The 12006-nt window shown below is 51.8% G+C and overlaps 5 protein-coding genes across 5 annotated transcripts; 4 read left to right on the top strand and 1 right to left on the bottom strand.

Moving 5' to 3' along the window:
* Positions 1-408: 408 nt before the first annotated feature.
* Positions 409-1602, top strand: A1O5_03468 (uncharacterized protein; the record flags this gene model as incomplete). The annotated part of the gene is made up of 1 exon (XM_007744079.1): positions 409-1602. One exon carries the CDS (start codon positions 409-411, stop codon positions 1600-1602), a length of 1194 nt encoding a protein of 397 aa, XP_007742269.1.
* Positions 1603-2324: 722 nt separating this feature from the next.
* On the top strand, positions 2325-3760 carry A1O5_03467 (uncharacterized protein; the record flags this gene model as incomplete). Its single annotated transcript, XM_007744078.1, has 3 exons — positions 2325-2859; positions 2940-3266; positions 3393-3760. The coding sequence occupies 3 exons, from the start codon at positions 2325-2327 to the stop codon at positions 3758-3760; spliced, it is 1230 nt and encodes a 409-aa protein (XP_007742268.1).
* A 47-nt stretch (positions 3761-3807) lies between these two features.
* Positions 3808-5846, bottom strand: A1O5_03466 (uncharacterized protein; the record flags this gene model as incomplete). Its single annotated transcript, XM_007744077.1, has 2 exons — positions 3808-5537; positions 5594-5846. 2 exons carry the CDS (start codon positions 5844-5846, stop codon positions 3808-3810), a joined length of 1983 nt encoding a protein of 660 aa, XP_007742267.1.
* Positions 5847-6209: 363 nt separating this feature from the next.
* On the top strand, positions 6210-10091 carry A1O5_03465 (uncharacterized protein; the record flags this gene model as incomplete). The annotated part of the gene is made up of 2 exons (XM_007744076.1): positions 6210-9796; positions 9851-10091. The coding sequence occupies 2 exons, from the start codon at positions 6210-6212 to the stop codon at positions 10089-10091; spliced, it is 3828 nt and encodes a 1275-aa protein (XP_007742266.1).
* Positions 10092-10590: 499 nt separating this feature from the next.
* On the top strand, positions 10591-11730 carry A1O5_03464 (uncharacterized protein; the record flags this gene model as incomplete). The annotated part of the gene is made up of 1 exon (XM_007744075.1): positions 10591-11730. The coding sequence occupies one exon, from the start codon at positions 10591-10593 to the stop codon at positions 11728-11730; it is 1140 nt and encodes a 379-aa protein (XP_007742265.1).
* Positions 11731-12006: the final 276 nt, after the last annotated feature.

Below are 12006 nucleotides of genomic sequence, written 5' to 3'. Positions count from 1 at the left end.
CACGGGTTTTCTAAAGAAAAAAGGAAGCACGAGGATTAGGCTGAGTGGGAAAGCATGGCTTGCGCTTTAGCGGTTGTCTTAAAAGGCGGACGACAACAACTCAAACCACGTTCTCATGTTGTAGAGAGCAGGGCTTTTGAGCTCGACCTCATGAGCAACCCTAATCTAGGCCAGCGGTGAGAAATAAGCTGAGGCCGTGGCAGAGGCATTGGGTTTCTCTAAGAGAACATCAGATATCTCGCCAGGCAACGAAGGACGAAATCATAAAACGAAGTTGGTTTCGGGTTGGTTGGGCTACGGCAGTTCATTCTGCATGCTATAGCTGTTCGTTTGATCCGCCCGAATTCTCCAGTAACAAAAGTAGCCGTCCTTCCACTTTTGTTATATGCGGAATTCAAGCCATCGAGAATGGACGAAGATGCATTTGTAAAGATATATGGAGTGGCGATCAAATACAGCACATGCCATGGTAGCATTCCGACAATTACCCAATTTCCAAACATTGTCCCTCCGTCCACTGGCGCCTACCGTCTAGCAGGCCCGCAGGCATGGACGTCTGGCTTCTTTGCTGGCCTCCTGTGGCAGTGGTATTCTTGGTCCCTTGACCATCCACAGCTGGTTCCATCCACAGAACTGGAAACTTTGGCACGAACTTGGACAATTCCGCTGGCAGTGTCTGCCCAGAAGAGTAGTCACGATGTTGGCTTCTTGATCAACAACACATTTGGTGCAGATTATGAGCTGACAGGGAATGAAGCAGCATTACCTACGTTGATTGCAGCGGCAGAGAACCTCCTGGGACGTTTTAGCGACCGAACAGGCTTCACCAGGAGCTGGGATCGCATGGGGCCATATCAAGATCCCAACAAAACTTTCTTGGTCATTATAGACAACATGATGAATCTCGAACTCTTGTTCCATGTCTCCAAAATAACGGGGAAACAAGAGTTTGCCGAAGCCGCTATTAATCATGCTCGAAACGTCGCTCAAAAGCAGATCCGACCGGATGGAAGCGTCTGGCATTTACTTGTTTGCGATCCTCACTCCGACCAGATCTTAGAGCGTACAACCTGGCAAGGCATCTCAGACGAAAGTACATGGAGTCGTGGCCAAGCATGGGGTATCTATGGTTTTGCTGCTGCCTATCGATGGACAGGAATTACGCTCTTCCAAGAGAAATCGATCGAGATGGCCGAGTATTTCTTGAGCCGTTTGCCGAAGGATGGGATCCCACCTTGGGATTTTGATGCGCCGGAGCCTGCTGTGAAAGATACTTCTGCCGCGACAATTGCTGCTAGTGGCATGCTTTATCTAATTTCGACAGCAAGGCCAGACCAGCCAGCTCTCAGGAAATACCTTCTTGGAGCTAAAGAACTGATACACAGTACGCTAGCATATGCACGGTCCAAACCGTCCTCGTTCACTGAGAAAAATGGACATCTCCAGATTCACGACCTAGGATTCGAGTCTATATTGATGCATGCCACGCCAAACTTGAGTCAAAGACCTCCTGAGCAGATCTTCGATGTCGGAGTGGTTTATGCCGACTACTATCTTATCGAGGCTCTTCAGAGACTCGAGAGATTTTGTGGCGGGGGCTAAGGCCGCGATGAAATATCGCAGTGCGAGAAAGAGCTGTGGTGACAGGTACAAGGGGTGATGACCATCCCATAGATGCCAACTCCAGCGTCGCAGCGGCTCGGCGTCTGGGACATGACGAGTAATACGAGTCTAGATTGCCCGATTTATCAGATCAGCAGCTTTTTGGACAAGTTTGCCGTGTATATATTGTTGAGCGAAGCGAAACAGGACAAACTGTATCTGCACAAGCAGAAGGGGAACACTCATGCCATACCCCACTCATGGTAGAATGCTCTATCTTTACGCCGACTTGGCGAGGGACTCCCCCATGGCGATCTTTATACGCGGTCAACCTATTGCTACTTCCAGCTGACAAAGCGTGATCGACAATCCATTCCACTTGGGTGCTCAGGATGCTCTCCTGGTGATGGATCATGGAGAACACAACTGGCTACAACGTCTGCCCGCAGGCAGGAAGCAATGCTACAGACGGCAGCCTTCCCGACATCTCTGACTAACCTGTGCGTATGCAGGAACCAAATACAAGCCTCTTGCATGGGATGAAGACATAGAAGGTAAGATATGATGAATTGAAGCCGTTGGCATGACGATCACAGGGCTCAGAGATGGCCAGATGATTCGTCTATAAAACCGTCAAAGCGACATCCATAATGTCGAATTCGCTGCAAGCCAAATCATCCCGATGCTACAGCAAGTCTAGTTAGCAAAACTACCTGGACAAGATGTCTTCTTGGATAAAGCCTTACCAGATCTCCATCTCCGACTCCTGCATCCAAGAGCTCAATTCCAAGCTTGACAACGCCAGATTTCCCAATGAACTGGGCTCTGCAGGATGGGACATGGGTATCCCTTTATCCGACATCCAGCGACTCACAAAATTCTGGTGGCATGAGTTCAACTGGCGAAAAGCTGAAGGAAAGCTCAACGAGCTGCCTCATTTCATCACTCCAATCCAGTGCGAAGGCTATGAGTCTCTGGAGATCCATTTCCTGCACAAGAAAAGCGTGGTCAAAGGGGCGATCCCACTGCTTTTTGTCCATGGCTGGCCCGGGAACTTTCTGGAGGTCACCAAAATCATTGATCTCCTATCCAGCCACACTCTGGGTCAAGTGTCATTCCATATCGTCGCGCCGTCGCTGCCGAATTTTGGATTCTCAGAAGGCACGGAGAAGCGTGGGTTCTCGGTCGAGCAGTATGCAGAGACGTTGCATAAGCTTATGCTGAGGCTTGGATATGATCAATATATTACTCAAGGCGGTAAGTTCAACTATATGGCACCTAAGTCTGCAATCCCGGTCGTTGAAAAATACAGACGAGACTGACTGTTGGGTACATAGGCGACTGGGGTTACTATATTGCTCGCGCCCTCTCGGCCCTCTATCCACAACACTGCAAAGCCACGCACTTCAATATGGACGTAGGCACGCGACCTTCTCTCCTCACGCACCCGTTTCTTTTTATCTCCTCCATCTTTCACCGACTCACCCGGCGAGAGAAACAAGGCATCACGCGCACCGCATGGTTCGACAGAGAAGGCTTCGGCTATAACCTCCTTCAATCCACGAAGCCACAGACAATAGGCTACGCGTTGGCCGACAGCCCTGTGGCCCTGTTGGCGTGGATCTATGAGAAACTCCACGACTGGACGGATGGGTACCCTTGGAGTGAGCATTCCCCCACCCCATGACGAACAGACCCCTGAACACCGCACCGGGACCGCCACGAGACCTCCCGTTGTCTGGCTCAATGATCATAATAGGATGGGCTAATGACAAGCTTGCTACTCTTAGCCGACGACGAAATCTGCACCTGGCTAAGCATCTACTACTTCAGCACCGCCGGCCCCGCATCCTCCTGTCGCATTTACTACGAAATGGGCCGCTCGGGCCCCTGGGGAACCCGTCTGACCCGAGAACAACTCAGAGCATATCAGGGCAATGGGGTGAAGGTCGGGATCAGCCATTTTCTGCGCGATATTCATGTCTTGCGGAGCTCGTGGACGCGGACGGTCGGCGACGTCGTGTTCGAGAGGGATCATGAGAGGGGAGGACATTTCGCGGCGTGGGAACGTCCCGAAGATGTTGTGGGTGATGTTCGGGAGATGTTTGGACGGGGTGGCGGTGCGTACGGGGTTGTGGAAGGGAGGAATGGATATTAATCGAGTTAATAGGACTTTTCCAATATTTCGGCATACAGGGAAGTCTTCTACTTCAGCTCTTCAATCCTCGACATCCCGCCTGTCATGCCACGCATTCCGCTCGGCCCAGCCTGATCATCATCGTCGTCCTCATCTAGCTCATCCTTGGGCATCCGCAATCCCATCATGCCCATCAGATTGCCACCTGGCCCGGCCTTGCCAGCCTGGGCCTTGAGACTCTCCAATAGATTCCTGGCCAAGTTGACGTCGATTTCGTTGTCGATGTCGTCGTCCGAGGACAACTCGTAGGGCTCGTCTTCGTCAGCATTCTGCTTCTCAGCCTCTGGCGTGTAATCTTTGATCGCTTTCTGTTTGCCGGCGGACGAGGACGATCCGAGGTCCAAGGCGCCATGACCTCGAAGCTCTGCCTCCATCTGTTTCATGAATGTCTGCATGTCGGCGTCACCTTCCGCCTCTTCATCATCGTCCATTGTGTCCAAATCTCGAACTTCGGGCGGTCTCAACGCAGATCGATTGGCCGGGTCCTGGGCACCCGGGCCAAGTTTCCCCGTCATGATCTCCTTCATCACCTCTGGCGGCATGCCCATCATTTCCTGCATCATCTTGCTAAACTCGTCTTCACCGAAACTAGCTTCTTTGTCCTCGCCTTCGTCGTCCTCATCTTCATCATCTTCATCAAGCCCGTCATCATCGAAATCATTATCACTGTCTTCGTCGAACAATCCCGCGCCGTCTGGACCGGCTTTATCGTCGTTCAAAAACTCCTCAAATTGCTTCACGATTCTCTGTAGATTCTCTTGCGCCGCCTTATCGCCGAAGCCAGTTTTCTTGCCTTTGCCTCCGGTTTGTCCTTGGCGGCCACCGAGCTCATTCTCGAGATCGTCAAAACCGATATCAAGCCACTTCTCATCATCTTCCCGCTGATCCCATGTTGCTATTTCAGTTTCAGACGGTAGGACCTCATCTCCAGAATCTAGGTCATCGAGGAGCATCTTCATTTCGCGCACCGCAGGCCGATCTTGATGTTGAGGATCCGAGACTAGCATTTCAAATCCACAAGTGACTTTCATCCCCGTTTCGGCGCGAACATAGGCTTTTGGATCTGTTCCTGATGGCATCGCGTCCACGAATACAGCTGGTGCCGGGAATTCCTGTGACTTGATTTGCGCATATGCCACGCGAGGGAATTTGACGCTGACTGTCACGAAATCTTCAGGGGCGAAAACCAGCTTGTCCTTGTTTTCCTTGTTTTGTAGTGGTTTTAGTGCGATTGGGTCTCTAAGATAGAATGCCTCTACCGCGGGCGCAATGTAGGCTGGCTTGTGATGAAGCAGATATGCAAGTTTCCGAGGTATTGCGATCAACGCATGATGCATGTTCTCTGAAATCTGGGCAGGATAGTTTCGCAGTCGAAAGAATGCTTCTTCCTCCATGCTTATCGAGTGCATCAACCTCTTTGGCTCATTCACGATGATTTCCCTGGCTTGCGAGAGAGACAATTTCTCCTCTGTTCGCTTTGAGCTTCTCGAAGCGTTCGCAGGCTTGATGATTTTCAACTGCCCATCGTGGATCCAGACACGGTTCTCGGCGACATCGGGCTCTAGCCAAGATGGTAATGTACCAGAGGCTTCGATGAGGAGGAACTCGCCATCGCTGTCTGTGACTTTGACCCATAGGTCATTGAACTTGTTCGTCAGCTCCCGTAGGAGCCAGACTATGGCCCATTCATCTTCCACGGAGTCGCCATATTCGGTCTGCCCGCGCAAAAAACTCAAACCTAACTCCTTGTTAGTCTATTCTCAGCTGCCCCTGTCAAATTCATACAGACCTCACCATCCTCTTTATTCAGCTCTAGGGAAAACCCTTGGCGCTGCCATATATAGTCTTTCAAATAATGCCGATGGAGGTCTGTTGCATATTTCTGTACCTCCCGCAGTCGCAGTCGCAACTCAGAGTCATGGCTTGGATCGAGTGAGGGCGAAATTATGTAGAGGGAGTATTCGATACAGTCGTCTGGCAAAGCAGGTTTCGGGATGGGATGAAAAGTAGAGCGGAACCACGCGATGTCTTCTTCTGTCGTAGGCATACTGGGACGGTCTTTGTTGGTAAAAAAGAAATCTCAGGAGGCTTGCAAATGACCGCGTATGTACGACGTACTCTGCAAATGGCTCGATGGCGACACTTGGACTTTGGTGGATTAAAAGTCGAGAATCATTTGCCCTGCGAGATCCATGAGATCATTCTGCAGACGCCAAGCCCCGCAGCACGGACTATTCCCTTTTCGGCTAAACAACAACAAGCAACAACCGCGAGATTCTGTGAGTTTGGAAAGTAACACACACTGCTTCGAAAACAAGAGAGTATGGTTAGTTGTTCGGCTTCAGATTAATCCTCCTTAAACTCAAGGTGATCAGCTTAGTCACCGGGCGTTGAGCCAAGTCCCCCCACCATGTCCAACTATATCAATACGCCACAAGCGACTGATGCTTCGTACATCACCAATGGCCTGGATCGCCTTGGGGAGATTTCGCCAGAGAAGTCTTTTGCAGCGCCCCCGGGGAATCGTGATTTGATCAGTCAGATGAGAAACGCCAAAAGCCAGGGCGTCAACCTCCGTACCCCTCGAGCTGGCCTACGGGATCCATTGCGCCTGCTTCCAAATGGCAATCAGGTTCGCTCCGAGTTCACGCCGCTCATGCAAAGTGCCGCAAAGAAGAACATCGCGCGTCGCCTTTCGAGCAAAAAGGCCGGTGCTCTAACCACTCCTTCCTACCTGAAAGACGGGAACACTCCTGGAGTCCCAAGACTCAGCGATATATCGCAGTTTGCGAGCGAACACACCACCAGTTCGGCCGGAAATGCAATTGACAATACTCCAATGCCTCAGCAGATTAGCAGCAGCGCGCAAAGCACACCTCTCGCCCAACTACCTGGACGAGACGCAGCTGGACTCGTTAACGATGGGAATATGATGACGTTGCGCGAGCAAGAAAGCATTATCGACAAGATTGAGAAAGAGAACTTTGGCTTGAAGATGAAGATACATTTCTTGGAAGAGGCTTTGTCAAAGCGAGGCAACGAATTCAATCAAGCGGCACTCAAAGAGAATACCGACTTAAAGGTCAATAAGATCAGTATGCAGCGCGAATTACACAAGTTCAAGAAGAACATTGCCCAAGCTGAGAAGGATGCGGAGGTCTACCGGCTGCAGCTTGAAGAGTTCAAAGAACGAATCAGACGAAAACAGGTGGATGAAAGTGTCCGGGCCGAGCTTGAGACTCTCCGAACGGAGGTGAAAGCAAGGGACAAGCAAATCAAGGCATTAGAAGACGAGAGAGACTCCGCAAAAGAGCAAGGGAAGACGATTGTCGAGAAGCTGCAAGATGAGATTGATGATCTCCGGGTCGAACTACGGGAGAAGGATCGGAAACTTGATGAGAGAGATGACCAAATTGATGTGCTAAAAGCGCAGGCAAGCAAGGAATCCAATGATGTTGCTGAAATCGAGGATGGACTGGAGTCTGCGCGGCAAGAAATTGAAGATCTCAAGCAGAATCTCGAGCGAGCAAAGGCAGTAGCACAAGAAGCAAAGGAAAGCCAGGAAGAGGCTCTGGATGAAAAGCGCAAAGCAGAAGAAGACCTAGATGAGCTGCGCGACGAAATGGCCAATAAGTCCTTTACCACTAAAGGACTGAGCAGACAGCTTGAAGAGAAGGCAAATAAGCTTGAAGATGATTTACAAGACTTGCAAGAACGGCACAATGCCTTGCAAGTCGAGCTTGCACAGAAGTCGGATTCAGAGCGGCAGTTGCGTGAGAAAGTCCGAGAAGTGGAACGGGAAGGAGGATCAGGCCTTCGAAAGCTGCAGCAAGATCTCGATCAGTCTCAGCAACAACGTGATACTTTCGAACGCAAACTGAACAACATGACCAAACAACTCGAGACTATCGAGAAAGAATTGCAAGTCAAAGTCGAAGAGAAAGATCTCCTGCAAACACGTCATGACGCTTTGACCAAGGAATCTGCGGAACTGCAGAAAGACCTCTCTAAAGCACAGAAATCAATTCGAGACCTCGAACACGCTCTCGATGAAGAGAGGCAACACTCAGCGCAGAATGAAATCGCCTTGAGATCGCAGCATAAGCAAGAGATCGATCTTTTGAACGAACAGATCGACGGACTGCACCGTGAAGTGCATTCCAAAGAACGGGACCATGCAGCTGATCTGGAGGAGTGGGAAGCACAGAGACGGACGCTTGAAGCAGCTTCGCGGAAAGCGGAGGAGAAGGCAAATGGGCTTCAACGCACAGTGGACAAGCTCCAAGACGCGCAAGGAACAATCAATGGCAGTGAAATGAAGCTGCAAGCGGCGCTCGAAAGCGAGAAGCAACGACATTATCAGGAAGAGCAGGTCCTTTCCAAGCAAATTGAGGAGCTTCAACATGACCTCGCCAACAAACGGACTGCGTCGGACGAAAGTCGGTTGGAGCTCAACAACGCCAAGGAAGAGCTGCGTATCTCGATCCGGGAACAAGCTGCACTGAAAGAAAAAGTGGCTGAACTGGAAGAGGAAATCGAGGTGCTGCAGGCAGATATCGAGCAAGAGCACGAGTTCGCAGAGAAACAGCAACAGAAATACTCCACCCACGCGGATGCCCAGGTTCAGCAGATGCGGCAAGAAAGGCAGTCTCTGCAGGCAGAACTTGCGAGCCTCAGGAGTGAACTTCAGGATGCACGCTTGGCTCAGGAAAGTGCCGAGCTCGAACGCGATGCCCTCGAGACCAAACTTCAAAATGCTTCGAAATCCAACGACGACACCTTCAGCATCGACCAAGAGAAGCGAGAGCTGAAGCGCATCAAAGTTAAGTTGGAGAAAGACGTTGCGCGCTTGACAACGGAGCGCGACAATCTGCACGAAGCTAACCAAGCTTTGGAAGACGAGATCAATGCCGAACTTGAGCGATCAAGCGAGGAAGAGAATCGCTTGAACGCGGAGATAGATTCGCTCCGCAACCAGAAAGCCCTTAATGCAGAGAACAGAGACCGCGAATTGGCCTCCGCAAAGAATAAGGTTGCTCGTTTGGAGACTCGAATCAAAGATTTGGAGACCATGCTAGACAATCAGTCGAAGATTGTGGCTTCACCAGCTGGAGATGTGTCTAGTCTCAGACAGGATTTGGTTGAAGCAAGGAAAAATGAAACAGCGGCCACAAAAAGAGAAACAGACCTGAAAGCAGCCAACCGAGACTTGAAGATGCAGGTCAATGAACTCGAACGTGAGCTACATGAAGCCAAACTTGCCCAATACAAAGCCAAATCACCGTCACTCTCACCCCCTCCATCACACTCGAAAGAACTGGCGAAGCTTCGACAAGAACTCGTCGACACTCGAGCCGAAATCCAAGTTCTCAGCTCGGAAAATCGCGACTTGAAGCGCGCTGCCCGTCGAGCTTCTATCGACCAGGATCAGCTGGTCACCCTGCAGACTCAGATCAAATCTCGAACTGCAGAAGTGGAATCATTAGGTGTGAAGGTTGCAGAGCAGAATGACCTTGTTGATGATCTGCGCGAGCAGCTAAATCGTCTCCGCGAAAAAGATGGGGAGACACAACACCTCTCATCGAGCATCCGCAAACGTGATAGGCAGATTAGTGATCTCAAAGCACAACTCAAACGGTTGCGGGGGGAGCAGGAAGAAGCCAATGACTTTTCCATGCGACTCTCAGTTCGTGACGATGAAGCTCGTGAGATGAAACACCAGCTTCGACGTCTCCGGGAAGAGCGCAGCCTTGCCAACAAAAAGGCTAAAGCTGTGGAAAACGAGCTCGAGGCGCTGCAGAGCAAGTATGAAGATATGCTAGAGCGGCTGACATCTGGCAAGTCAAGCAAAGATGAGATTCGAGCAAAGGAGATGAAGGGCCTGGTCAAAGAGATTATGTGGTTGAAGGCCAAATGCAAACGGGAAGAACGCCTGCGCAAGGATCTTGCTTGGAGCAAAGCATTCCTGGAGCAGGGCGAGGCGGTGAGAGTCGAGTGGTATGCTCTTGCCTACCTGTGTTCTTCTGTGCCGTACACTGACCAATTTGATAGCAACCAGGTTGATCTGCATATATTGGGAGAAATGGGCGTGGCCCTTGATAGACGCAAGTACGAGGTCAAGCTGAAACCAGTCCAGAAATTGCGTGCCGGTGTGCTTGCCGTAATCGCTGCCATTCGCATGAGCAAGATGGAAGAACAGTGGAGAGAAGCCAAACTGCTCGGTGAAGAGCTGAATTGGATACGAATCAGACAATCGAGGCAGCGTTCAACGAGACGTGTTTTGGAGATTTGAGATGGATGCATTGGCTTCTCAGGACGTTTATTGGAATTGCATGGCAGCCTTTGCATGTCGTTGGCGTCGGTCATGGGCGGGCTTTGCATTGTTCGGCGTCTTCTTCAGGCTCACGATGGTATGACCTCTCTTCGGTTGCTTGGGTTTTAACAGAGATGCTTTCTATCCTCATCATGAACCAGCCTTGGTCAACTTCATCGTTCCAACGGCCTTTAAAAGCGGAGAAGAGCGTCGATCCCGCCGCTGACTTCGTCGTGTTGCATCATCGCATTCTTCTTATGCCATATCTCTCAATCGTGCCAGACCCCACACATGCCCGTGTGAACCTGAGGAGATTTTGATCATCACGGAATATCAGCGAGGGATTTGATCGTCTGGTTGATCCGGAGTCTGGAACTTATTTCATCCTTGAATATCTCTTCCGGGACACGAACTATACGGATATCCAATCCAAGACAGCGCGGCAAAACCCCAGGCCTCCTTTAACTGCACAGCAGTCATGAACGGGCAAAACTACGACGCCACCGGCGTCGAGTTCTACACGATCGAAAACTTCTCCTTCTCAAGCGGCACGACGCTGCACGACGTACGCGTCGCATATCGAAGCTACAACCCTTCGTCCACCGCGGGCGTTGTGCTGATCCCGACATGCTACTCTGGGCTCATCAACACGACATTGACATTCACCTCTGCTCCCAATGACGCCCTGGCGAAATACCACGTTGTGGTGGTGGCGATGCTGGGCAACGGCGAGAGCGCCAGCCCGTCGAACAAGCCCTTCTTCCCGGAGCCGGGCGAGTTACGGTACGAGGACGTGGTCCGCGCGCAGTACGCTCTGGTGACGGAGCACCTCACAGTCCCCGCGCTGGAAGCGGTCGTGGGCTTCTCCATGGGCGGCCAGCAGGCGTACCACTGGGCGGTCATGTACCCTGGGTTCGTGAAGCGGATCGTGGTCATCTGCTCCGCGGCGCGGACGAGCCTGCACAACTACGCGTTCCTCGAGGGTCCCGTTGCCGCGCTGACCAGCTCGATCGACTACGTCGCGTGGAAGGCCATGAAGGAGAAGGTGGCGCGCGGGGAGAACGTCGGCGTCAACCTCAAGGAGGTCGTTCCCAAACGGGGGCTCAGGGCCTTTGCCCGCGCGTACGGCGCCTGGTTGACCAGCACGGCGTGGTTCCGCGAGCGCAGGTTCACGACGCTCGAGGGCAGGCCGGGCAGCGTGGAGGAGTGGATGAAGATGCGCGAGGAAGGGTATTTGGGCTGGGACGCCGAGGACCTGCTCGCGCTGGCGCGCATGTGGCAGATGGGGGATGTCGGGACCGTTATGCCCTGTTCCTCTTCCTCTTCCTCTTCCTCCCCCGACGCTGCCGGGACAGTGCGCTGCGAACTAGGCGGCAAGGTCCCCGACGACAACCTCTACCGTGCGGCCCTGGGATCCATCCAGGCCAAGGCGCTGCTCATGCCGTGTCGGACGGACCAGTACTTCCCGCCCGAGGACTCGGAGATCGAGATGCGGCACCTCAAGCATGGGAGATTGGCGGTGATTGAGAGCATTTGGGGCCACACGGCGGGCGGCGGCTTGAATCCCCAGGACACAGAGTTTATGAATGCGCAGATTGCGGACTTGATGAAGGAATGATGTAGGTCATGTATGTGCTTGTTCGGCTCCCTGTTTCTGTTTTCCTGGGTGTTGGTGGGCAGACACGGAAGAAGAATGGTGGAAGTGCGGCATACCTACTATATATATATATATATATATGGTATGTATATATAGTATGTTGATATGACTACGGATAGGAATGTCTCAATGGAAAGGGGAATCCTTGTAGAGCAGCGAGCGCTCAACAAAACCCACTCACGAGTGTCCGCAAGCAAGCATTCTTGACGACGGTAACGATGCGTTGCTTTTGGATGC

The sequence above is a fragment of the Cladophialophora psammophila genome (assembly GCF_000585535.1).
Source record: "Cladophialophora psammophila CBS 110553 chromosome Unknown aczJe-supercont1.4, whole genome shotgun sequence".
Taxonomy (NCBI): domain Eukaryota; kingdom Fungi; phylum Ascomycota; class Eurotiomycetes; order Chaetothyriales; family Herpotrichiellaceae; genus Cladophialophora; species Cladophialophora psammophila.
This window is presented reverse-complemented; position numbering and strand designations above follow the sequence as displayed.